The sequence below is a fragment of the Motacilla alba genome, chromosome 12, assembly GCF_015832195.1.
Source record: "Motacilla alba alba isolate MOTALB_02 chromosome 12, Motacilla_alba_V1.0_pri, whole genome shotgun sequence".
Lineage (NCBI taxonomy): Eukaryota > Metazoa > Chordata > Aves > Passeriformes > Motacillidae > Motacilla > Motacilla alba.
In genome coordinates, this window is record NC_052027.1 from 14,392,165 (window position 1) to 14,416,573 (window position 24,409).

At 62.0% G+C, this 24,409-nt stretch overlaps 1 protein-coding gene across 3 annotated transcripts; it reads right to left on the reverse strand.

The window, feature by feature from the left end:
- Positions 1 to 406: 406 nt before the first annotated feature.
- LOC119706205 (semaphorin-3F-like) lies at positions 407 to 22,705 on the reverse strand. Of its 3 annotated transcripts, none has more exons than XM_038149485.1 (19): positions 22,528 to 22,705; positions 19,391 to 19,553; positions 10,331 to 10,491; positions 10,113 to 10,175; positions 9,583 to 9,702; positions 8,175 to 8,255; positions 6,099 to 6,192; positions 5,640 to 5,759; positions 4,478 to 4,617; positions 4,274 to 4,388; positions 4,018 to 4,087; positions 3,767 to 3,911; positions 3,429 to 3,651; positions 2,524 to 2,612; positions 2,163 to 2,204; positions 1,850 to 2,007; positions 1,706 to 1,773; positions 980 to 1,113; positions 407 to 905 (listed from the first exon to the last, which is right to left on the reverse strand). In XM_038149485.1, the coding sequence occupies exons 2-19, from the start codon at positions 19,500 to 19,502 to the stop codon at positions 495 to 497; spliced, it is 2,346 nt and encodes a 781-aa protein (XP_038005413.1). In that variant the 5' UTR covers positions 19,503 to 19,553; positions 22,528 to 22,705; the 3' UTR covers positions 407 to 494. The 3 variants fall into 3 exon arrangements, with proteins under 3 accessions (XP_038005413.1, XP_038005411.1, XP_038005412.1); XM_038149483.1 differs by lacking the exon at positions 22,528 to 22,705 and adding an exon at positions 22,404 to 22,427; XM_038149484.1 differs by lacking the exons at positions 8,175 to 8,255; positions 22,528 to 22,705 and adding an exon at positions 22,404 to 22,426.
- Between the last annotated feature and the right edge of the window lie 1,704 nt (positions 22,706 to 24,409).

Sequence of the window (24,409 nt, forward strand, 5' to 3'; positions counted from 1 at the left end):
CAAAACGATGATGGCCATGCCCAGCTTGCAGTGGGCAGCCCTTGTCTGGCACTGCCTCCCCCCTGCCTCACCCCCCTGCCCTCCCCAGGGCATCATCCCCTCCCACACGAGGACATCCATGCACAGTGCCATGCCCCGGCTGTGTGGGAGAGGGGCTGTGGTGACCCATGGTCCCTGCACAGCAGGATCTGGGGGTCCTTGGCAGGGGGGGAAGACAGTGATGGTGGCTGCAACCACCTCAGGGGTCCCTGCTCCTCCTCAGGGGGCCCTGCTGCTCCCTGGAGCTGGGAGGTGGGGATAGCAGCACCCCAGTGACTATGTACAGCCTACAAATAAATACCACCTCCCGTGGGAGGAGGGAGCGCATGTGTCTGCGTGTGTGCGTGTGCGTGGATGTATATATATATATATATATATATTTATTTATAGATATTTTTAATATTAAAAGGGGGGAAAAATAGACCACTGTGCTAGCAAAGTCCCTGATGATGGTTTCATGTATGCCCATAGGTCTCTGGCTGGTGATTCCGGCGGTTCCTTGGCTTCTTCTGGTCCTGCTGCTCCTTGGCTTTGAGGCCAGCCAGTGGCTGCGGGGGGCTGGCAGCCGTGTGACGCCAGTAGCCCTGGCAGTACTGGTCCAGGAGTCCCATTTCAGGCTGGCTGAGGAGCTGCAGCAGGTCCTGGTAGCGGGGAGTGGGGGCACCCGGCAGGCCAGGGGGGGTCTCCGCCTGGACCAGCACGGTGTGGACGGCGCGGCTGCTGAGGACACGAAGCTGCACCTTGGTCACCGTGTGCTTGAAGTTGTTCTCGGTGGCGGTGCAGGAGTAGAGGCCGCTGTCGCTGAGCTGGAGGGCGCGCAGCAGCAAGCCCTGCTCCGTGCGCAGCACCCGGCCCTCCACCCGCAGCTGGGGGCACAGGGAGCACGGCTCAGCCGGCTGGCGCCCGGCACCCCTGCGCCCCCAGCAGCGCCCTGCCCTACCTCTTTCCGCCGGTCGCTGTTGTCCTTCTGCAGCAGCCACTTGACGCTGGCCTGGGGCGAGCGGGGCTGGCACTCCAGGAAGGCTGTGCTGCCCTCCACCCCGTACTGAACGGCCTCCACTGTGTTCTTGTTAGCTGCAAGGGGGCCATGGGCAGCCAGGTCACCCCCACCCCACTGCACTTCTCCCCTTCCCCCATCTGTCTCCAAGGGTGGGTATCCACCCATTCATCCACCCATCCATCCATCCATCCATCCATCCATCCATCCCCCCATCCAAGTATGTTCAATCTCCTCCCCAATGTATCCATCCACCCATCCATCCATCCATCCCCAGTGAATCCATCTATCCATCCATGCTCATCCTATTTCCCAATGTATCTATCCATCCATCCATCCATCCATCCATCCATCCATCCCCAGTGAATCCATCTATCCATCCATGCTCATCCTATCTCCCAATGTATCCATCCATCCATCCATGAACTGATCCATTCATCTGTGCTTGCTCTCATCCCCAATGTTTCCATTCATCTATGCTCATCTTCCTCCCTACAACTCCCCACTCATCCACCCACCCGCCCATTCATTCGTGTATCTTCCCGTACATCCACCCACAAAACCATCCACCCGCCAAGGAATCCCTGTGTCCCCAGCTCCAGCCCTGTGCCCTCAGCCTCCCCTCCCAGCTGCCCCAGGCTGCCAGGCCGTGCCCCAGACCCCGCTGACCATTGGAGTTGTAGCCGCGGCACTGCCGGATGGGGTTGCCGTGCCGCACGTCCTGCCGCCGGCTCCGCCTGCGGGGAAGCGGGAGCTGAGAGGAGCAGCCTGTGGCCGGGGGTCCCTCGCTGCCCCTCCCTGCCCACGCTGTACCTCTTGGAGGAGGCGGAGTAGCGGGTGCAGGCGCTGCCGTCCCAGGCACAGTAGGGGTCCCGGGCCAGGCAGCAGTCAGCACAGGCTTCCCCGTACACGTCGCAGCGGTGCAGGGCCAGGTGGGTCACGCCTACGGCCGAGGACACATACAGCTGTTGCTGTTGGGAACAAGGAGGACAGGGTGAGATACTTCCTCACCCCCACGACATTAGGACCCCTGCAAACATCCTGTTCTGCTGCTGTGGTGATGCTGGGCAATGCCACCGCTGGGACCAGGATGGGATCTGCCCACCCAGCCTCTGCTATGACTCACCCTCTTGGAGGAGATGGTCATCGTCTTGATGGGGGCTGGCACCTGGATGAGAGCAGGAATGAAGAAGATGGAGGGATGACTGCTTGGACTGATGCTATAGCCCTGGGGTGGGCACCCTAGACCCCCCACAAGCAGCTGGAGCGGGCAGAGCAGGAAGGGGGAGATGTGAGTGGGCAGCAGGCAGGATGACCAACACCTGGAGTCCCTAAGGGACTGGCTGATGTCTCAAGGGGCTGTCCCAAGGGGCTGGCTGCTGTCCCAGGGAGTGACTGGTAACTCAAGGGGCTGGCTGGTGTCCCAGGGGGTTAGCTGGCGGGGTCAAGAACACTCAGTAGAGGGTGGAGGACATGCCAGCCCTTACCTTGAACACTTCAATCTCCTCCAGCATGAGCTCCTCTGTCTCCATGTCATCCCGGGGGAGCACAATGACCTTCTGCACGGTGCCCCGATCTGCAAGACACCACAGTGCCCACGTGCTCAGTGCTACCCTGGACACCCATGCCCTCCCTGTCTGTGAACGGGGTCCCTGCTGGGCCTGTGGAAAGGAAGGATCCCCCAGGCCCATTTCCATCTCTCTCCTGCTGTGGCAGCTAGCTATGTCTGGCGTGGAGTGTGCCAGCTCAGCTAATCACCTGTGTCTAGAGAGTGCCACCAGAGAGCCACAGAGTGCCCAGAGCAGCATGCAGACATGCACCAGGGCAAGAGAAGGACCAGGATGGATCATGGGTGCTCTGGGATGCACATTGAGAGCAGGGGAAGCATTGGCCCGGATGGTAGTGCCCCCAGGATGGGCACTGAGGTCTGGGAAAGACAGGGCCTCTAGGATGGGCAACTGGGCAGGAAAGGCACAGGGCTGGATGATGACGGGCTTAGCACAGGCAATAGGAATGGGTGGGTGCTATGGTCAGGAAAGGATAAGGTTGGATGATGAGGCCCCTGGAACAGGCACCAGGACAGGGGGAGGACCAGGCTGCATGGTAGAATCCCTAGGATGGGAAGTATCATGCCGGATCACTGGCTTCAGGGATAGCACCTGGGCTAAGGGAAGGACCAGGCAGGACAGTAGGGTTTGTGGGATGGCATCAGGACAGGGAAAGAACAGTCAGGAGGCTTGAGGAGGGGCAGGGATCTCAGGGGGGCATTCTCAGCCCCCCACCCCGCTCTAGCGGTGGAGGGCACCGTGCTCTGGCCAGCCCTGGTGGTGCCCGTGCCCTCCGGGGCCGCGCCGGAGCATGCTGCGTTCCCCGCGGTGCGCGGCGTGGGTACCTGTGCCCAGGAAAAGCACCTCATAGCGCCCGTCTGCCGCATCCACCTGGTCCACGGCCACGGTGGTGAAGCGGTAGTTGACGTTGGTGCGGAGCACCAGTGGCTGGCGGTGCGTGGGGTACACGGAGTGGTACATCAGCGGGTGCGCGCGCATGAAGTTGATCACTTCGTCAGGGTAGTCCTTGGTCGACTTCATGGATGGGGTGAAGGTCCCCCCAGGGCACTGTGGCACAAACATCACCACGGCTTGGTGAGTTGGTACCCGAGCACAGGTCTGAGGGTGCCGGCTGCCTGGCAGGCGCTGGCTCACCTGGCCGTGGTGCCCGGGCAGTACTTACAGTGCCTGGACGGGGGTAGGGCATTTTTCCTGTGTAGGGCATCCACTGGTAGTTGGGTCCCTCCTTGTGGGCAAAGGGCCCATTGAAGACCATGCGGATGTCAGCCATCGAGTAGACACACACAGCGGAGCCTTTGAAGACCGACCTGGGGACAAGGACCTGCTGCCACCCTTTGTCATGGCATTGCCGGGACACCCACCCAGCTGAGACCCCCTCCTCTCCTGCACTGTGCCAGGAGGGTCAGCACTCACCCCGAAGCAGAGAACACAGCGTAGATAACAGGGTTCTTGGTGTCTTGAGTCTGCTGGATGAAGACGTCCTCTTGGGACAGAAAGATGGAGGCGTCACCATAGGGAAGGTAGGCAGGGACACCAGGGTACAGGCAGAGCAGTTACCCATGGAAGAGCAAGAGGCAGGGGGCAGCAGGGATGTCCCCAGCTCTGCCCAAGGTGCCCCCTGAGCCTGCAGGGGTAGAGAAGGTTCCCATCCCTTTCCTTGCACACTCACGGAGCTCGTCGAAGTGCGTTTCAATTCCATCGGGTCCCGGCACAGAGCAGACGAGCCGGGCCTTCAGGAAGGTGCTCCACTTGTTCACAAGGCAGCAGTGGCCCCCGTCGTCATTCTGGAACAGTGAGACCCCTGTGCTCAGCCCTGCCTGTCCCCCTGCCCAGCTCCTTGCCTGCTTCCTTGCCTCTCCTCTGCTACACCTACCAGGCAGATGCGCCCGATGCGGGAATAGACCCCAGGACTCAGCGGGGCATCAGCCGACTTCTCTCGGAAGAAGAAGTAGAGCTTGTCATCATTCCTCTCACTGCTGTCAGGGATGAGCTGGGCACGGACAAAGGCTGGGTCTGGAATGGCACAGCACAGCATGGCACCATCAGCCCAGTGGCACCCCTGCTCCATGCCACAGCAGGATGCTAAACCCCCCTCTGCTGAAGCATCACTTCACTCCCGGAAAAGCACTGTCACAGAGTGAGAGCTACATCTCTGGGTGTCTCTTGTGATCTCTAATGCACCAGGAGAGGCTTGAAGCATCCCTGGAGTCTCTGGGAGCATTCCTGAGGTCCACAGGTTGAAGAGATACATCATCTCTATAAGCAAGGTGGTGGGAACCAGTCTTCCCCCCAGGAAGGATAGGAAGGAACGACACAGCATGGAAGCTTCTCAGGAAGCTTCTCCCTGCCATCCATCAGCCGGTGCCCAGCCTGTGCTGACAGCTCCCCCTCTTCGGGTTACCACCCCGCTGGCTCCCCAGCCCAGCAGGGTCATCCCATCTGCTCTGCTCTGTTTACTCAGCTGCTGCCCCGCAGGCAGGGGTGCTCCGAGGGGGGCAGAATGAACGTTCGGGGTCACCGACTGCGGGCGACACGGTTGACATCTCAGCTGCAGAAACCCCTGCACTGACACCGGCAGAGCCAGCCCCATCTCTCACCAGTCTGCTCCCGCCACCCAGCAAAGCTCCAGGCATGTCTGTCACTGCCCCACACAGCTGTCCCTGCTCTTGTCCCTTCCCATCCATCCATCCATCCATCCATCCATCCATCCATCCATCCATCCATCCATCTATCCATCCATCCATCATCCATCCATAATCAATTCCTCCATCATCCATCTATCATCAATTCATCTATCCATCATCCATCCATCCATCCATCCATCCATCCATCCATCCATCCATCCATCCATCCATCCATTATCCATCCACCCATCCATCCATCATCCACCCATCCATTTTCTGTCCATCCACCCACCCACCCACCTTCCCCTGTCTGTTCTGGCAGAAGGAGGCAGTACCACATGACAGGTCTCAGCTCTAGGCCTGGAGCCATGAGGTCCCCAGGGCACCTGTGCCAGTGACACCGGAACTCACCATTGAGCCAGCGGGAATTGTACTGGTCTGTCCTCATGGCAGTCTGCTTGCCCATGGTGCGGAAGATGGCTGCGTCCGTGCCCATGAAGTCGATGTAGACGCCAGCATAAAGCTCTTCATCTGCAGAGGGCAGAGGTCAGCCAGGAATCCCCACCTCATCCCATCCAGCCACCCCTTCAATTGCCAGCCCAAGACCTGGCTGGTAGCCACCAGGCAACCAAGAGCCTGTGACCAAGAGCCTGTGACCATCCCAGAGAGTTGTGGAGGTTGGCACTGGTCTGTAACCACCATCAATTCATCAAACCCCTCCTCTGCTGGGCCAGGTGCCTGGCCAGCTGAAGCAGGCAGGGGTGGTGCAGCAGGATCCCTGCTCCTGGTGGGAGCAGCTGTTCCATCCTGCCTGCATATTCCCTCTGCCCAGAGGAGGAAGCACTGGCTCCAGGGAGCCACAGGACTCACTTATTAATGCAGAGACAGTGTCTACTTTGGGGTCGTAGGAGCATTTCCCCTTGCCCGACTCCAGCTTGTCTGGCTCCAGGTAGAAGATATAATCCTGGAGAAGGAAGCAAATAGAGCAGCTGGTTAGACTTTCACCCCTCCACTCATGTGACAGCTCCCACAGCCCACAGGAAGGCAGCCTCCTCCAGGATGGTGCACAGCAGCGAGGGCAGATGTGGAAGGGGTCTGCAGGTCTCCTGAGAAGCTGAAGCTCCTGTGAGTGACTCCTCCAAAGATGCTGGGTTCTTCTCCATGCCCTCCATCACTTGGCTGAGCCATCAGGCTGAAGTGGGGCATCCATCCCCCAGGTCTGGGAAAACATCCCCCTCTGACTGCCTCTTCACTCCAGCTGGCTGTGCTGCACATTGCTGCTTGCCCAGCAAGGTCACACAGTTCCAGCAGCTTCAGCAGGCAGGGTCTGGCCTGCAGCACAGCTCAGCACAGCTTGGCTGCTGGATCCACTGCACTTCTCTTGCCAGAGGCCATTTTCCAGTGCTTTTCTTCACATGGTGAGATGCTGCGTCTGCTCCATGGGATGCCTCCCTACTGTCACTTCTGCCTTCCTGTGGCCTTCCCTGGCACCATCACACATTCCCAGCCAGGAGCGAGACCCACGCTGCCTCTGCAGGCACATTCAAAATCCTCTGCCAGGGCTGGCTGGGGGCACACGGGGACGGGCTGGCCCAGCCAGGTCACTCCTCACCCTGGCAAAGGGACCACCTTCAGCTGAGACAAAGCAGCAGCACAGAGCATCCATGGGGAGCCTGGGCATGGGGGGACCTTAAGCAACCAAACTGGGCAGATGCCCACTGGCCCTATGCCCTGGCTTTGGCACATGGGTGATAGACATTGTGACAGCCACCCTCCATAGAGAAGCCAGCAGCGCCCTGGTGGAGCCCAGGCTCTGGGAAAAACAAGAGAGGGTGAGGGGCTGGGATCTCTCCGTGGGCATCTCTCACTGAGGGTTTGCTCACCAGCTCCTCTGGGGGCACTCAGGCCCAGAGATGGGCACAGCCATGTTGTACCACCTGCATCACCGCACTGTGCAGTCTGTGCTGCCATCACCATCACAAACACCTCAGCCCAATGCTGGCCCTGCTCCTGAAGTGGGCAAACGCCTCACAACCTCTCTCTCTCCAGCACAGCCCTGGCACTGGCTGCACCATCTCACCCTCCTGGTCAGGAGCCATTGTGGTGCTGGCACTGCTGATCGGCTAACGCACCTGGAAATGCACCAGAGCTGCCAGGAAGCACGTGCTGGCAGCCCCCAGGGAGCTCCTGCTGGGACACACACCCTCTCCCCAGCAGGGGTGACCTGAGGGAGCTAAAATGGCAATGGCCTTTTCCCAGCTGGCACTGGGGAATTGGCAGCAGGAGCTGCCTGCAGTCCGGGAGATGCTCACTGCCAAGCATCACCCTTTGCCCCTGACCACCCAAGGAGCTGGGGGAGCCCCAGGCTGCACCAGGGTGCCCATGTCCCCCATGCTCCCCAGCCCATGCACTGACCCATGTTAGTCCGGAGGGGAGAGGCTCAGGGGTGACACTGTCAGGGTGGGCTGCACGCTGGGGTGTTCCCAGAAGCCGGGGATGCTGCCACCTCCCTGAGTGCACTTGACCGCCAGGATGACATAAGCCCCTCTTGGGGCAGGTGAAGCAGCTGCTCAGTAATGTTTCTGTAGGCTCTACCCAAACACCTTCTGCACATTACTCGGGCATCCTCCCCTCAGTCATTCCAAGCCCTGTGGCTCTGCCGACACATGGTCCCACTTCCAAGGGACACAGCAAGTCAGGCAAAGTCAGTGGTGGGTGGAGAGCCACCATCCCTGACAGTGTCCCCCACAGGGGGGAACCTACATGGACCAGGAGGAAGGAGTTAGTGAGAGAAGAAAGCCGACGCCAGGCCGGTGGCCGGGAGATGCTGTGCTGGGAGGGGGCCCAGGGGTCGAAGCATGCCAGTGGGATGAAGGAGCCCGCGGCCCTGGTGTGCCCCTGTGCCAGGTGGGCACGGCTGCGGCGGGCTCCCAGACCCGTTCCCACCTTGCTTTGTGCTGGTCTCGGGCTGAGGGGGCTGTCGGTGGATCTGCTTTCCCGGCCTCCCGGCTGGCTCGGCGGGAACCCCTGGGGAAAAGCAGGGCAGAGAGTTAGCACCAGCAGGGGAAGGACCCCCCTGGGCAGGGGTGACCAGGGGACCCCAAGAGATGGGGTGATGGATGCCCACTGAGCAGCAGCACTGCTGTCCCCCTGCATTCCTTCATGCTCCAGGCTGGGCTGGCCTCCAGCAGGAGCTTCTACAGGATGGATCCTGCTCTCTCCCAGGGAACTGGGGTGCCCTTAGCATGGGGTACGAGAGAGTGGAGAAATGGCTGCCCACAGCCAGCCAGGCTGGGCTCGCACCTGGGGGCTCAAAAATGGCACCTGCCACCTTGTTCCTCCTGTGCTGATGAGCAATGCCTCAAAGCTATCAAAGCATCAAAGCTATTAGCACCACGGGGTCACTGCGCACTTCCACACTGCCACTGACTCTGCTGGCCAACTAGTGCTGTCCTTGACTGCACTGGCACCCTAGGTCCTCCTCATGTGCTGCCACTCCCCAGCTCAGTCCCAGTCCAACCCCAGTTTGGAATGGTCTGAGCAGCATCCACCTCTCTCAGTGCCCGTGCCAAGCTTGGGGGCTCTGAGGCACATGCCCGTCTTTCATATCCAGCGCCGTGATCCTCCATCAGTTTGGGCTGGTGACTCCCTCTCCAGCCTCAGGAGAAGACACAGCCTGGGAACTGTCACTCCAGCACAGAGAGGACAGACACCTCACAGGGCTTGGGACCCCTGGACACTCATGCTGCTACTCGCAGAGACCAGCTCCCTCCCAAGGCTGTCCTGAAAATGCTCCTCTGTCTGCCACACCTCCTGCCTGGCAGCATGCAGCTTTGACGCCACCCTCTCACTGCCCGCTGTGGTCCTTGGTGCTGAGTGACATCCATTCGGGGGCGTTCCTGACATTGCCACACGAGCTGGCACAATCCCTGCACGGTTCTCCCTGTGCAGCACCGGTGCTGGCATCCTTGGAATCCTTGGTGAGGGGCTCAGCAGCCTGGCAGCAAGTGGGAAGCTGGGTTGACATGTCTCTCGTCCCAGTGGAGATCCAGCAGTGGCTGCAGCCAGGAGGGTGGGAGGGCACGTTGTGTGGAAGCTGCCATCAGAGTACAGCCAAGTTCCAACATGAAGAGAAGTTCTTGGTCTGTGGAGATGGCTTGGCCCCACTCAGCAGCACAACACGGTTAGCCATGCTCACGCCAGCCTGCCCTTGCCCGCAACCTTCAGCCCCCAACGTCCCCCACCAGCCAGCAGAGCTGAGCCGAGCACCCACCCCACGGCAGCGCCCTGGTGGCCGCGCCAGCACCACCGTGCCAGACACCAGCTCCGCACCCCCATCCCTCCCGCCCCTCACCTGGGCTTTGCGCCCGCGGTTGACGAAGGCACAGATGGGGTTGTAGGCGCCAGTGCCGCACACGTAGAGGTGTGTCCGGTTCCAGGGCTGGATCAGGCGGATAAAATTGCCACATTCCCCCTGGGAAGCAGAGGAGAACGCATCAACACAAGCATGGGGGCTACAGATTGCTGTGAGGCTGTGTAGGTGTGGGCATGGGATGAAACAGGATGGCATGTGGCATGGGACAGCATGGATCAGGGTTGGCATGGGCCACGAGCCGGCAAGCCAGGGAGCCCAGGCCTGGCTGGTAGGAGGAAGCAGCATAGGGAGCTTGGCCTCCTGCTTGCCCAGAAAGCCAGGAACTGCCTGGCTGGAACAGAATGGGTGACAGCACACTGCAACACCCTAGGGTGCCACCCCATCTCGACATAGCTGTACATGCTAGGGGGTGGATTTTCCAGAGTAGGATACAGGGACATGAATCCCACTCCAGAACCAGGCACCAGCCCCATGCCACTACCAGAAGGGGGTTCATGGTGGTTACTCACATTACTGTTCTTGCCTGATAGGATGCACTCCTCGATCCTCTGCTGGGACGCGGGCCAATGGATCTGTAGAAACACCAACCCAGGGGAGACCAGGACTCCCACCTGGCCCCACCAGCACCAGTTATCGCCATCGAGCTCTTGCCCTGGCATCCAAAAGGTCCCCAAAGTGCTCAATTACCCCCTTCCACCTGCTCTGCCCAGCCCTGCCCTCAGCTTACGATGAGGGGCTCGCGGTTGATGTCGTGCAGGTCCAGAGAGAGGACGTAGTCCTTGCTGCCCACGTACATGCGGTCGTGGTCCTCATCCTTCAGCAGGATGCGGTAGTCACTGGAGTTGAGCAGGAAGTTGAAGAAGTGTGCTGTGCCTGTCGCCTTCAGCTCTACGGGGGAAAGGGGAAGGTGTCAGCAGCCCAGGGACCCCCGTCTTCGCCAGTGTCATCCCCGAGTCCAAGCCTGGGCCCAGCTGGAGGACACCCCATGAGAAGAGGTGCCCACTTTCCACTCCATGAGCACCATGATACTGCCACCTCTATGAGGGACAGGGGACAATGACAGAGACGCTCATGGCCAGCTGAGACAACCAAGAGTGGCCAGAAGAGAAATCGTCAGAACCTGGGCTCAGGAGATCGAGCACCCCACGGGAGGGAGTGGAGGTTGCCATTGAGATGGGGCAGGAGGCTGGAGCTCTCTGCCACCTCAGCCCAGACACCACCGCTCTCAACATTTCTAGCATCATCCCCCTCCTGCACTGTGACCCCATGTTCTGGCCAAGCCTCTGGCTCCTAGGATGGGAGAGCTGGGACCCCAAGGAACCAGCTCCAGGGGAGGTGACGAGCTTCTCCCCCACCCCGCACACCCCATCCCCCCTTGGAAAGTTATTTTTAGTCTAAGTGTGGGAGCAAGGAGTGAAAGAGGATAATGAGGGTCATGAATATTCACAAGTGCAACGAGGCAGCCAGATGGAAGGCAGAAGTGCTGCAGATGATGTGGGCCAGTGCCAAGAACCACGCGGCAGGGGCCAGGGCATAAGTAAGACAGAACACCCTGCCCCAACAGGATACAATCTGTCCTGGAGGCCACCTCTCTGGAGATGCCGCTCTTTGGAGGTGTCACTCCCCTTGGAGGTGTCACCCCCTTTGGATACCACCCCCAAAAATCAGATGCCACCTCCATGGGATGACATCTGCCCTGGATGCCACCCCTTTACATACCACTCCAAGCCATCAGATGCCATCCCCATGGCATGTCATCTTCCCCATATGCTTCCTTTTGGAGGTGCTGCTCTCTTAGGATGCCATCAACAGCCATTGGATGCCATCTCCACGTGATGCCATCACCTCTGAAGCCAATCTCTTTGGAGATGCCACGCTTTCAAAAGGTGTCACCCTCTTTGGATGCCACAAACAACAACCAACTGCCATCCTCAGCCATTGGATGTCACCCTCATGGGATGCCATCTGCCCCAGATGCCATACTCTTTGGCGTTGCCATCCTCTTTGATGCCACATCCATGATACACTGATCCAATGAGCACCCTCACCCTGTGGAGTGCGTCCCCCCATGCAGAGGGGTGCCCAGTGCAGAGAGCGGGAGCAGCTCTGGGGACCCTTCCTGGGGAAGAGCAGAGCAGGGTCCTGCAGGTCAGTGTCAGGAAGCATTGCCGTGGCTTCCAGGCAGCACCGGCAGGGCTCCAGCAGCCAGCTTCCATTCCCAGCGGGAGGCCAAGTGCCTGCAGATCCCCTGACCTCCCACCTCCCACTGCACAAGGGACTGCAATGTCCCACAGGTGCCCCCAGGGTCCCTTCCCACCCAGGGCAGCCCCTCTGTCCCACAGCTGGCAGCAGCTGACGGTCCCCAGTGCCGCTCCTGCGCGATGCTGGAGCCGCCCAGCCGCGGCAGCGAGGCCAGAGCGCACACACGGTGTGGGAACCCTCGGGGCCGGCTGCGGGAAACGGCGTCACGGGCTGTGACATGAGCCCCTCCTGGCTTGGGGGCGTGGGGCCTGCCTGTCTGCCAGGGCTGGATGGCGGGACGAGCACGGTGGGCATGTGCAAGGAATCTGGAATTTGGGCTGCAGGCGGGGGAGCCGTGGCAGAGGTGCAGTGGAACAGTGCCAAGGTTGGGGGGCCAGGCAGCCGCTCACCCACCCACCCACGGCAGGCTCCTCCTCCTGCCTGGCCCATCTGGGCTCCAGATGCTCCCTGTTGCTGGCGCTGGCTCACATGCCACCCATGGCGTCCCCAGCCTGTCCTGTAGCGGTCCCTGACTGTGCCACGGCACACTGGGTCTGCTCCCTGCCTGTCCTCCGTCCTGAAGCTGCCCCACTGGCCCGTACATTGTGTGAGTACAGGTGTGTGCCCCTCACTCTGTGAGTGTGTGTACAGGTGTGTGTCCCACACTCTGTCTGTGTGTGTGTACAGAGTCTGTGTGTGTACAGGTGTGTGCCCCACACTCTCTCTGTGTGTGTACAGGTGTGTGCCCCACACTCTGTCTGTGTGTGTACAGGCGTGTGCCCCACACTCTCTCTGTGTGTGTACAGGTGTGTGCCCACACTCTGTGTGTGTACAGGTGTGTGCCCCACACTCTGTGTGTGTGTGTACAGGTGTGTGCCCACACTCTGTCTGTGTGTGTGTACAGGTGTGTGCCCCACACTCTGCGTGTGTGTGTACAGGTGTGTGCCCACACTCTGTCTGCGTGTGTACAGGTGTGTGCCCCTCACTCTGTGTGTGTACAGGTGTGTGCCCACACTCTGTCTGCGTGTGTACAGGTGTGTGCCCCTCACTCTGTGTGTGTACAGGTGTGTGCCCCACACTCTGTCCCTGTGTGTGTACAGGTGTGTGCCCACACTCTGTCTGTGTGTGTACAGGCGTGTGCCCCACACTCTCTCTGTGTGTGTACAGGTGTGTGCCCACACTCTGTCTGTGTGTGTGTGTACAGGTGTGTGCCCACACTCTGTCTGTGTGTGTACAGGTGTGTGCCCCACACTCTGCGTGTGTGTACAGGTGTGTGCCCCACACTCTGTGTGCTGGTGCCTCCCTCAGTGTGATGCTGGTGTCGGTGGGGACCAGAGCTCGGGAGCCAGGAAAGGGCAGGGTGGCTCTGGCAGTGAGTGACACCGGCAGGGCAGAGGAGCTCGTCCCCAGCTGCCAAAGATGGAGCTGAACGCCCAGGCTTCCCACTCAGGACAGAGACACCTGGAGCAGACAGAGACAGGGATGGCAATTAAACTGGACAGGAGCCCCCATGCCAGGACAGCCCCTCATGTGTCAACCCTGTCAAGCCTGGGAACACCAGCACCAACAGCCCCGGAATCTTGGAGCGCCGGGACACTGGGTGGTGGAGGGTTCCATGTCAGTGACGGGCCCTAATACCCCACATCCACTACGATGGGCGTCTCACGGGCTTGGCAGGGGACGGGGCCAGTAGCACAAAGGGCCCTGGCCCCCCGCCGGTGGCTCCATTCAGCCCCACGGCCCAGCGATCAGAGGGGGCACTCCCAAAGCAGGGCGGTGCCGGACCGCTGCCCCGTAACGCCCTCTCCAAAGACAATGGGGCAGGCAAGACCCTGCCACAACCTCTGACCTCCCAAACCTCCACCGCACTGCCTAATCCCCCAGGGTCACTGGGCCCCCAAACCTGCCCCCAGCAGCCAGGGGTGTCCCCGGGGATGGAGTGGGGCTGGAGAAGCCCGCTCACCAGGCGATGCGCCCCAACGAGCAAATTCCCTCCTGCTTCGCCATTGCCAATCCCAGCACCGGCAGAGCTTCCCCGGCTGGCCGGGAGCCTAATCCTATTTTAATTGCCGAGCACCGGAGCCAGGAGCCGCTCGGCATCACAGCCAGGGTGGCCTCCGTGGGGACCGTCCCCTCAACATTCCGCCGAGCCCCCGCCGAGCCCCCCGGGACTCGCCTGCCCGCAATCGTTTTGTGTCCTTGGGCGTTGAGCTGCAATTACCCCGCGCCCTCGAGTGATGCCCGCGGCCAGGAGCCCGAGGGCTGGCAACAAGGCGAGATGCTCCGCTTTGCCCGCGGCACCGCCGCCCGACTGCACGCTCTGCACAGCCAAATTCTTCCCGCAATGCCAATTTCGGGCTGCATTCCCAGCTCCGGCAGCTGTCCACCGTTGCTGGCTGTCACCACCGGCCCCCATCGGGCAGGGGTGAGTGGTCCCTATTCATCACCCCCTGGCACGGAGACCAGCGCTGATCTCCAAAGCAAATGGGAGATTTTGGGGGTTCTCGAGAAACCGCGCACCCCGTGGGACTCCTCACCCCACCCCAATCCGCCCGACTCCCCCAAACATCACCAGGGCACCCGCTTGAAGGGTTAATGCCATTACGGCCCGAGCGGGTCACCTCCCCAGGTGCACCACTACTGCATTCCCCAAAACCAATTACAGGCGCTCTCACCTAATTAGATTCTAATTATGGGCTTGTAGCGCATTCAACATAATTAGCATGTAAATTACACGGCGTGTTTATATTCAATAACCGCACTCCCGCCCCCCTTACCACCCCCCCACCCCGGCTGGCGGAGCCAGAGCCTTTCGGGAGCCCTTTCTTTGCATGGGGAAGAATGAATTCACTTTAAATGCCGATGGAGAAGCCCAGCACTGATCCCAAGGGAGCCTGGCACAGCAGGGATAAATCCCATCTCCATCCTGCAGCGTTTTATCCCACAAATTTAAAAGCGTGCCCCAAATTTTGATTATGTTCCCTTCTAATTTTTTTCCCTAGTCGGAATTTGAGATGCAGCTTTTTGGGTATGCGTCAGAGGGGCAGGATGGGGAGCACTGCCAGGAGAGGGATAGGGGGCTGGATGTGTCCCCTCTCGCGGTTAAAGCATTTGTTGTTATTGGGGCTGATCAAAGAGCTGGGTGGGTCGTCCGATGAAAGCAGAATTGCTTATTTGTTTGAGCGTCACTCCGCTACCCCTTGATGGGTTATTTATGATGTAATTAAGCTAATTACATGTAATAAGAGAGTTTCCGTGGCCCCCAGCCAAGCTCTTTTCCCATTTAACCGATTCACAGGTGGGAGGAAACCGAAGCTGCCTTGCAGGGGCTTGGGAGATGAAATAACTCCTGTTCCCGCTTGCTGCCTTCCAGCCCCGACCATCTCCAGCGCCCCTGGAGCATCGCCCCGTGCCGGCACCGCGGCACAGGACAGGTGCGGCAGCCGCCCGGCTCGGATCCCGGGGGATGAAAGAGCTGCCGGCCGGGCGCTCCCCGCAGCCATCGCAGCCCGGCCGCTTGGGCGCAAGCCAAAAAACAATTAAAAAAATAAAAAGAAAACCCACATTTTTTCAGCGGAAACCGCTGATTCATCCCCGGGCCAGCCTGCCCCAAGCGCTGGCGTGTGCATGCGCCCCAAGGAGCGGCGCTGCGAGGGGGGACCCCGTCCCCAGCAAGCATCACTGCGCAGTGGAGACCAGGCTCTGGGCTGGCTCGGGGGATGCTCCGGCAGCATGAAATCCCCTTCAGGAAAGACCCTGGCTTCGGAAAAAAATACTTTAATCACCCCAAAAGCACAGTGCTGAGCTGATGTGCCCCAACCCACCGCTCTTTGGGCTCTTTTGTTTAATGTCAGGACATGATTTCTTCCCGCAGCCCCCGAGGGGAGGGCACGGCGCCGGGGGAAGCTGCGGCTGCTCCAGGCCCATTGCTCTGTGCCCGAGCAGCTCTGCAGCGGGAACAACACCCCTGCCAGGACCCCGGGAAGGGCCATGCTGTTCCATAAGGAGCATTGTTAATTTGAGGGATAACTAGCTTATTAGACATAGGCTTGGGGGGGCTGAAATTGCACAGGGTTTTTTGGGGGAGGGAGGGTTTAAGGAGCTTATGGAGCTTCGCAGCCGGAGCCAGGGAGCTCAGCCCCAGCAGCAGCCGGTCCCAGCGGGTGGAGGGGCTCTGCCGCAGCCCCCCACTGTCCCAGCCAAGGAAATCCTCTTAGGGGTCACAGGGTTCAGCCCCGTGTCCCCGCCCCTTAGGGCACGGGAAAGGGGACTGTGGCATCCCCCTGACCTTTACGGGGTCTGAGGAGCAGCATGGGGCACTCACGCCAGGGTGGGGACCAACAGCGCCAGTGTTCCCAGCACACTCCCGGTACTGGCTGTCCCTAAGCCCTTGGCCCTGCTCACACCCCCCTGTTTATCCCATCCTGCTGTCGCCAAGCAGTGCCCACAGCTGCAGCAGCTTAGGAGGGCGCCTGGGTGGCCCCTAGGACATGGTCCCCTGTCCGGGCTCCTCTCCAGCCATCTGCCACCCCCTGGCCCGGATCAAGCGTGCCGGTATCTCCCGGCCAGCAGAGATGCCAGGGGGGTGGGAGGGGAAACTGAGGCACGAGGCAGGCAGGAGCGAGGCCACGCAGGGGGCTGGCGGTGGAGCCCAGAGGAGACTCCATGCTCGGTTCATTCTTTTTAAAGTAATTTTTTTCCCCTGCAGGAACTGCCCTGCCTCTCACCCTGCCCCTCCCCGCCGGGGCTGCCCCTGGCTGGATCTCAGCCACAGCTTTTCCGAGAGGTGGCAGCACGGCTGTTCCCCTCGCTGCGGGGAGTGGCTCCCGTTTGGGAGCCCCGCGGAGAGCCCTGACCTCGAGGGCTTCCCGCCGTGATGCGGGGCCAGAGCCCTCCCTTCCTTCCCGCACGCTTTTCCCACGCTGGACAGGGAGCAGGACACGGAGGGATGAATCACCTCATCAGCATCACCTCCTGCATCCTCGTGGGGAACGGGCCAGCCTCTCTGGTGCCCGAGCCCCCGGCCCGGAGGAAGGCCCAGAGCAGAGGGGACCGCAGGATGTGTACAGCAGCGTGGGGAGTGAGTGAATTGTTAGCACGGAGATGATTAAAAATATCCACCCTATTTCTGGCCAGCACTGGGCTGGGATCTGGGAAGAGCTGTTGGCAAAAGGGAGCTGTGCCGGAGCCGCTCCCAGCACTGTTCTTTCCATGCCGGTCACCTTCCTCCTGCCGACACACGGACAGGAAAGCCTTGAGAGGAGGACAGACGTAAAGAGACCACGGGGGTGACGGGATGGGGGGAGGACTGACCCTGCCCAGCCCATCACCCTGCACCAGGGCACAGCAGCTCAGCTCCCACCCCTTTCCTATCACTTCAGTATTTTACAGATGGATTTTTTTCATGCCCTCAGACGCCGGGGCTCCGTGGAGGATGACGCAGGCCCCGGGGAGCTGCGACAAACCCCTGGCTGGCGATAACAGCAAAGGCAAACAAACCAGAGACGCTCCTGCCGCTGGCAGGGCTCCAGGCAGCGCGGCCGCCCGGGCCAGGCGCCGGGGGACACGCTTGGGGACACGGCAGCTTCTTGCCCAGCAGACCGGCCACAAGGCCGCCTCGATCCCACCCTGGCACTGGGAGGCTTTAGCCAGAGGGATGCTGTGCGGGAGACCCGCAGCCCAACTCAGCGGCTGTGGCTGCACAAACGGCCACCTGGTCCCCTGTGGCAGCACAGCCACCCCTGACAGCAGAGCCCAGCCCAACTCATCACACCAGTGTCCCCCAGCCCAGACCCATCACACCCAACCCCTCTGTCTGCAGCTGCACTGGAGGTTTGGGGCCAGGCATTCGGGTATCATCCCTGCTCTACAGGCAAGAGAAGGGGCTGGGCCATCCACCAAGTGCCACTGTCACCCCCTGGCTCATGGCTCTCTCGCTCCAGGGAGGCTGCACACAGATGATCAACTCAGGAAGCTGCTCACCAGCAGTTTGGTGTATGGCTCCCAGCTGGCCCTCCAAGAAGACTCTGGGAGAATTCTCCACCACTGCCACCCTTGTCAGAGGACAAGCAGGAAAGAGGCGAGTGGCACTCCTTCCCAACCCCAATGTGCTTAGATCCAGCACACCGCTGGCATTTCTTCTCCGTGTGCCAGTGCAAACCAGCCCTTCTCCCACCACAAATCCCCCCTCCAGGCAGCAAGGGCAGGGGGAGCCCTGCCACACCACCTCAGGCAGGAGGGAGAGGGACTGCAGATCCTGAGCACAGCCCGGAACCATTGCTCAAACCAGCTGGGGCCAAAAAAAACCAGCCCCAAACCAGCCCCCAACTTGTGGCACAGCAAGCTTAACCATGCCTATCCAGAATTAATCTCGCTCCTGGAGCACAGGGTGGTGGTGGGCACCAGCTCCAGCTGGGACTTTGCTGGAGCCTCCCCTCCCCACAGCTGTGAGGAAGAGGTGTTTTAAGCCAAGGCGGAGAAGCATCTGTACAGCAGCTAAAGTGCCCCAGCAGCCCCCAAAACCCTCCAAAAATGCTGTTCGGAGAGGAAAGCGGCGCCTGCCTCTGGGGAGGAACTTGCTCACTGCTTTCCAGCCTGGACTTGTCCCCAGACTCTTCATACCAGCCATTTTTTCTGTCAAGACCAGCCTGTAACACCCATGGCTATTGCTGCTTCACCGCGTTTGCTGTCAGCCCCCCCTGCCCGGCTCTGCTGTGCTCTCCATCAGCTCTGCCACCACATCCTCGGGCTCACAGGTTCACTAGGTGACCAGAGGGCAAAGGCACAGTGGGACAGCAAAGGAGGGGCATAGGCAGCACAGCCCCAGCTCTCCCACAGACCCCAAGGGGAGGCAGACAGGAGACTCCTCGTGTCTGTCACCTCCTGACACACATCTAAGCAGGCAAGCCCCCAGCAGAAACAATTTCCGTTCCGCTCCTCAAGGTTTGCAACCCTGGGACCTGCCTCATCCTCAGCCTGCCCTGCTCAGCAACCTCAAAACACGAGCTCAAGACAAACCCCTCCACCAATGTGCACCCCAAAGCTGACCCAGGGGTCCCCCCCCAGCTCCTAGAGTGCCTGGGTGGGCTGAGCAGCCCCGGTATGAAAGGGTTAAGCCCCTTCCCCCCACCCAGCACCCTCCCCTCCTGCCTCTCCCGGCTCCCTGCCAGCTCCCAGGCGTTAATACCAGCTGGGGGGGTCGGGGCGGCGTCAAGCTGCTGTCTGGAATCGGGGTGCTGCCGGGGGGGCTTCCTGCACCTCAGCACCCAGCTTTGCCAGATGGAGGGAGCCACCCACCCACAACAGGAAGCAGAGTGGGGGCTCCAGGCAGGCTACCAGCCCCCCCAGACCGCGTGTGCTGGTGCAGATCGGGAGCTCAGCCACACCTGAATGTGGATCCCCGTGGAGATTTCTGAGGGTGCAGATCGCTGATGCCCCCCGAGCGAGGAGGAGGAGGAGGAGGAGGAGGAGCCTGTACTGGGGTGCCCGTGGTTTCCTCCATCTTGGGGTCCCACCCTGCCCCCCACTCCAACGACCAGACTCTTACCTTTGAAGGAGAGCTGCACTCTGGGGGTAGCGAAGCCGTGCTCTTTGGGATGGGCAGCCCGCCAGCCCAGAGTCAGCAGGGTGGCCCAGAGCAGGACACCGACCACGGGCATGGTGGGCACGCGCCTGGCGCCGAGATCGAGGGGAGTCTGGGGGAGCCGAGCCTGCCAAGGAGGGCACACGTGGGAGGGATGTCAGTTCACTGCGCCCACCACCGCCCTGAGGGGTACAAGCCCCTCATCCCGCTCTCCATCACCCGCTGGCACGCAGCGTCCTCCGGGGAGGACTGGAGGCCAGCCCTGGGAAGCTGAACCCCGCTCTGCAGATGGGGGGCAGGGGGCACAAATCAGGGGGCCGCAGCGTCACCTCTGTGGTGAGCACGCAGGGCGAGGCAAGCGCAGAGAGAGCCGCTGCAGCACCCTCCTCCACCCCAGCTGGCAAGCCTTGGCCAGGTCAGGAGCATCCCTCCATCCCTCCTCACACCCCCCCTCAGCCGCAGCCTCCCCAGCCCCCCGCCGGGCTGGCTTTCCCTGCCCCGGCACCCAAAGGGGTCCCACTCCCAGCCCTCGCCTCCCCACCTCTCCTCCCAGCCCCCAGCAAAGCCACAGCAAGCAAAGCTGGGATCAAATCTTTCCAACATGAAGGAAATCTGGACTTCATTATTCCAAGAACGTACAAAAAAAAAAAAAAAAAAAAAAAAAGATTTTTTTTTTTTTCATAAATAAAAGAGGAAGAAAAAGAAGAGGAAAAAAAAAAAAAAGCCCTGCCTGTGTGCCAGGCAGCTGGACTCCCTGGGGCTCCGGCACTGAGCGGAGTCCGCCAAGCTGCCTCCAGCGAGCCACACACGCACCCCGGCACGGCACGGGGCACGGGGCACGGTGCCCCCCGCGCACCCCACGGCCCCTCCTGGACACACCCTCCCCCGGGCCAGGCCCCTCTCCCGAGGCAGCACCCTCCTGCGGGTCTCCAGGGCACCTCAGCGGGATCTGGGAGGAGGCCCGCGGTGGGAAGCCCCTCGTGTCCCCCGGGGGCTGCACGCCTGGGTGGGATGCGCTGTGCCACAGGAGCCGGGTGGGCTCAGGCATGGGGGGAGCATCCAGCCAGCCCAGCAAAGGGGGTCAGCTCTGTGGGAACAGGGGTCCCCACCGTGACACCCCAGCGAAGCCATGCCCTCCAGAGCTCTTCCAGCCGCCACCAGACAGCCCCACAGGGGACAGGCACACCCAAAGAAGCTGGATGGATGGCTGGGAACCCTTTGGGGCACCCTGGAGAGAGATGCTGAGCTGCAAGGGGGGCAATCCCGCACCCCACCCGGGTGGTCTGGCTGGCCTCTCCTGCAGTGCACAGCACCCACACTGCCAGCCCCAGCCCCGAGCAGGGCAAGGGCACTGTCACCAGCAGCAGGGCAAGACCCCGAGTGTGGTGGCACCGCTGCCCCCTGGGGCTGTGTATTTTTTCTTCTCCTTCTTGCCTTTGGGGTCAGTAAATATTTCCATTTGCTCCTCCGTCCCTGAGCACACCCAGCTCTGCTCCATTGTACTGGTATTCGGTCCCTTTTCAGGCTGCCTTCCCCCTTCTCCCACCCATTCCCAGGCTCTGCCCTTCCCATCAGCGCCAGGCCGGGACAGCCTGCACCCCCAATTCCTCCACCAGCCAAAACTCCAGTTGGTTGCAGTTAAATAACCCCCCTCCATCCAAACCTCCCCCCTCTCCCCGGCAGCTTTAGGAAATAATTCTGGCAAATCCTACTATTGCATTTGGATGGAGCGGCGTACGCGTCAGAGACAGGGAGCGAGATGGCAAACAAAGGAAAAGAGGGAGAGGAGGGGAGCGCAGCGAGCGCAGGGCGAGGAGAGGGGAAAGGGCCGGCGGTGAGTGGGGGGCACGCGGACCCGGCTGGGAAAGGCAAATTCCGAGGAAGCAAAAAAGGGAAACGGGCCACTGGAGTGCACCTTGGCCAGGAAATGTCCATTTCCAGGGTCATCTGCACTCGGGGGAAACGGAGAACTCCAGGGGAGAGCGGCCACATTCCTGCCCTCCAGCCCCCGGGCTGTCTGGGCTTGGAGGAGTTTTTTGGCCATTAAAGTTTGGCCATTGCTTGTGCTGCCGCAGGAAGATCAAAATCGCCCTCGGCTTTATCCCCCCTTCCCCAGGCCGGTCAACCCAGCGCCGCCGAGCCCAAGCAACGAGGGAAAGGTTTTCTCGTCTGGAACAGGGACTCCTGTTGGGGAGCGAACCCCCAAAGAGGGCCGAGGGGATGCCTCGGGAGAAGCCCGGGGGGACCCAGGGGTAGGGCTGCCTGCACGCCCGCTCCCCGTGGCCTCGGGAGAGAGCAGGAAACATTTTGGGAGGGAAAAGCAGTAGAGGCAGGATAGGCAGTGGGAGGGGAGCCTGGCCCACCTCCGGCCACGGCGCGCGATGCCATCAGTGGGAAGGGGGGAAAAATAGGGGGGGAAAAAAATAACATAACACAACACAATAACGCTACATGTCCAGCGCGGCCCCGCGCACACGGGAAATAACTTTGCACAACTTTGCGCTCTGGCACGCCAGGCCTGTCCCCAGGGAGCGCCGACTGTCCCCTGCGCCCCCCGCCCGGGCGTCCTCCGCGCAGCCCCAGCGCGCCGGGGCGCGGGGTCCCGCCGGGGCTCGGCGTCCCACCGGGGCGGGCTCCGCCAGCCTGCTCCAGGGTGCCGGGCGTTCTCCGGCGTGCGCGTCTGCCCCGGCACCCCCTCCCTGGGCAGCCGCTCGCCGCCGAGCCCCGCCGCAGCCCCCATGCCCCGGGAGCTCCCTACCAGCCCCCGTCCCCTGCGACAGTCCCCCCGCCCCGAGAGGGACCGGGGCGCGCCCGCCCAGCCGCGGCTGCCGGGAGCAGGGGGACCGGCAGGGTCCCCCCGCCTCGCTATGACCCCGCCGCCGAGGCGGGGAGCGGGGATCCCCGGCGCGCCCGGTGCCGCCGCCGGCCCGGGGAAGGGGTCCCAGCCCCGCACCGCCGGCAGCAGCCCGAGCCCCACCTGCGCGCTCCACCGGCAAGTTGCGGCGGGGGGGACCCACACGCGCGAGTTCCGAGCGCCGGAAAGTTTTCCCGGGGCGCCCCCCGCGCCGGGCATCCGCTCCGCCGCCCGCCGCCGCTCTTACCTCCGCGGGGGTCCCGGCGGCGGCCGGGCGGTGAGCAGGGCGGCGGGGCTCAGCGCCGCGCCCGGGTCCCGCGGCCCCCCGCCATCTCTCGGCCGCGACTGCCGCCGCGGCCCCGGCCCGTGAGCGCCGGGCGGGGCGGGGCGGGGCGGGGCGGGGCGGGCACCGGGCGGGCACCGGGCGGGCCCGGCCCCCACTGGGCCCCGGCGCGGGCCCGCCGCGGGGGGCGTCCCCTGCGCGCCCCCGCCACGCCCCCCGCCCCGGGCCGCAGGTTCGAGCCCCGGCGCCGCCCCGCCGCTCACCTCCCGCTCCGGCCCTTTGTTGCGGGGTGCGGGCGCTGCCCCGCCGCGCCGTGCCTGGCCGCCGGTGGCTCGCCGCACCTCCGCAGCCCACCACCCTGCCGCCGGTCCCGGGAAGGAGGCGGATAAATAAGTGCCGTCCCTCCTTTGTCTGCCGCGGCGGGGGGCGGCCCGGGGCGGCGGGGTCTGCGGGGAGCCGAGCCCCGGCGAGTCGGCGGCTTTGTGAGAGCTCCGGCTCTCACAAGAAACCAAAACCGTCTTCCAGACGCGACATCTCCAAATGCTGGGAGTGGGGCGCCGTCCCCAGCCCCACCTTGCTCGTTCTGCCGCCCCCGCCCCGGGTACCCCCACGGGTGACCTCAGCCCAGGAGAGGCGGGTGGCCCTGCCCACCCTGGCTGCACAGCATCCCGCGGCCCGGGGGCCTGCTGGCACCTGGGTGATCCCAGCTCAGTACCTGTGCCTGGCATCCAGGATCTGCTGCTTCCTGGGTATCCCTTCCTGGGACCATTCCCTCCCGGGCTGGCACTGGATGATCCCTGCCCAGCACCGTCCCCCCTGCACACCCAAGGCAGTGACTGGCAGATGCTGTACAGCCGAGCTCTGTAGCCTGGTCCTGCCGGCCTGAAAGGGACACCTTGGAGTCCCCCGAGTGCCGGGCGTGTGTCTCAGTTCCCCTGCTCTGCTTCTGCCAAGCTGGCGGCCTCTGCCAGGGCCTCCTCACCAAGATAGGGGTACAACCCCCTGCAAGCACCACAGGCCTTGGCCCCATGGCCCCCAGTCCCAACAGGACCTTCCCCCTTGGCCTAAGAGGAGCCATCCAGAGGTTTGCAGCCTCCCCTTCTGCTGACCTGCTCCCAAATGGGGTAATGAGGCGTTAAGGACGCTGAAAAACTACAGCAAGGGGTGCTGGAGCAGAAGGTGCCCTGATCGAAGACCCATCATTTCCTCTGGGCCAAGGCTTCTTGGATAGGAGCAGGGCAGGGGGAGCCAAGGCATTCCAGCACAAAGACCAGGAATGGAGTGCAGCAGCCACCCACAAGCAGACATTGCTGCTGGAAAAACTCCTCCCCTGAGCACAGCCCCCTGCCCTGTCCCAGTGCCCCTCCATTCCCCTAGGTACCCCACAGGAAGAGGGGACATTCTCAGGGCAGGTTTTCCACCCAGGCAGGGTCACCTTGTCACCCTGGCACTGCTGGTGCTTGAGGAGGAGGCAGAGAGGGTGTCTGCTCCCAGCCCCGCTGTGATCTGCCCCCTGCTGCCTTCTTTTCCCAGGGCTGGCTCCACAGAAATAAGCTGGCGCCGTCCTTCACCCTCACACATCTGCTCTGTCTTCCTCTGAAAAATGAGGAGTTTGTGGCCGGATTCTCACCACCGGCTGCTCTGTGTGCGGGAGGGCAGCAGCAATGGCCTCAGTCAGCAGCACAAATAAATGGCCCGAAACACGATACGCGGGAGCTCCCCGGGATAAAAGAATTTCTAAGGAGAGGTTTTATTTTCCCCTCGGAGCCCCAGTCTCTCGTGATCTGGTCCAAACACAAAGGCTGTCCTGAATTTCCAGTCTCACTTTCTCTCCTGGCAGCTGGTG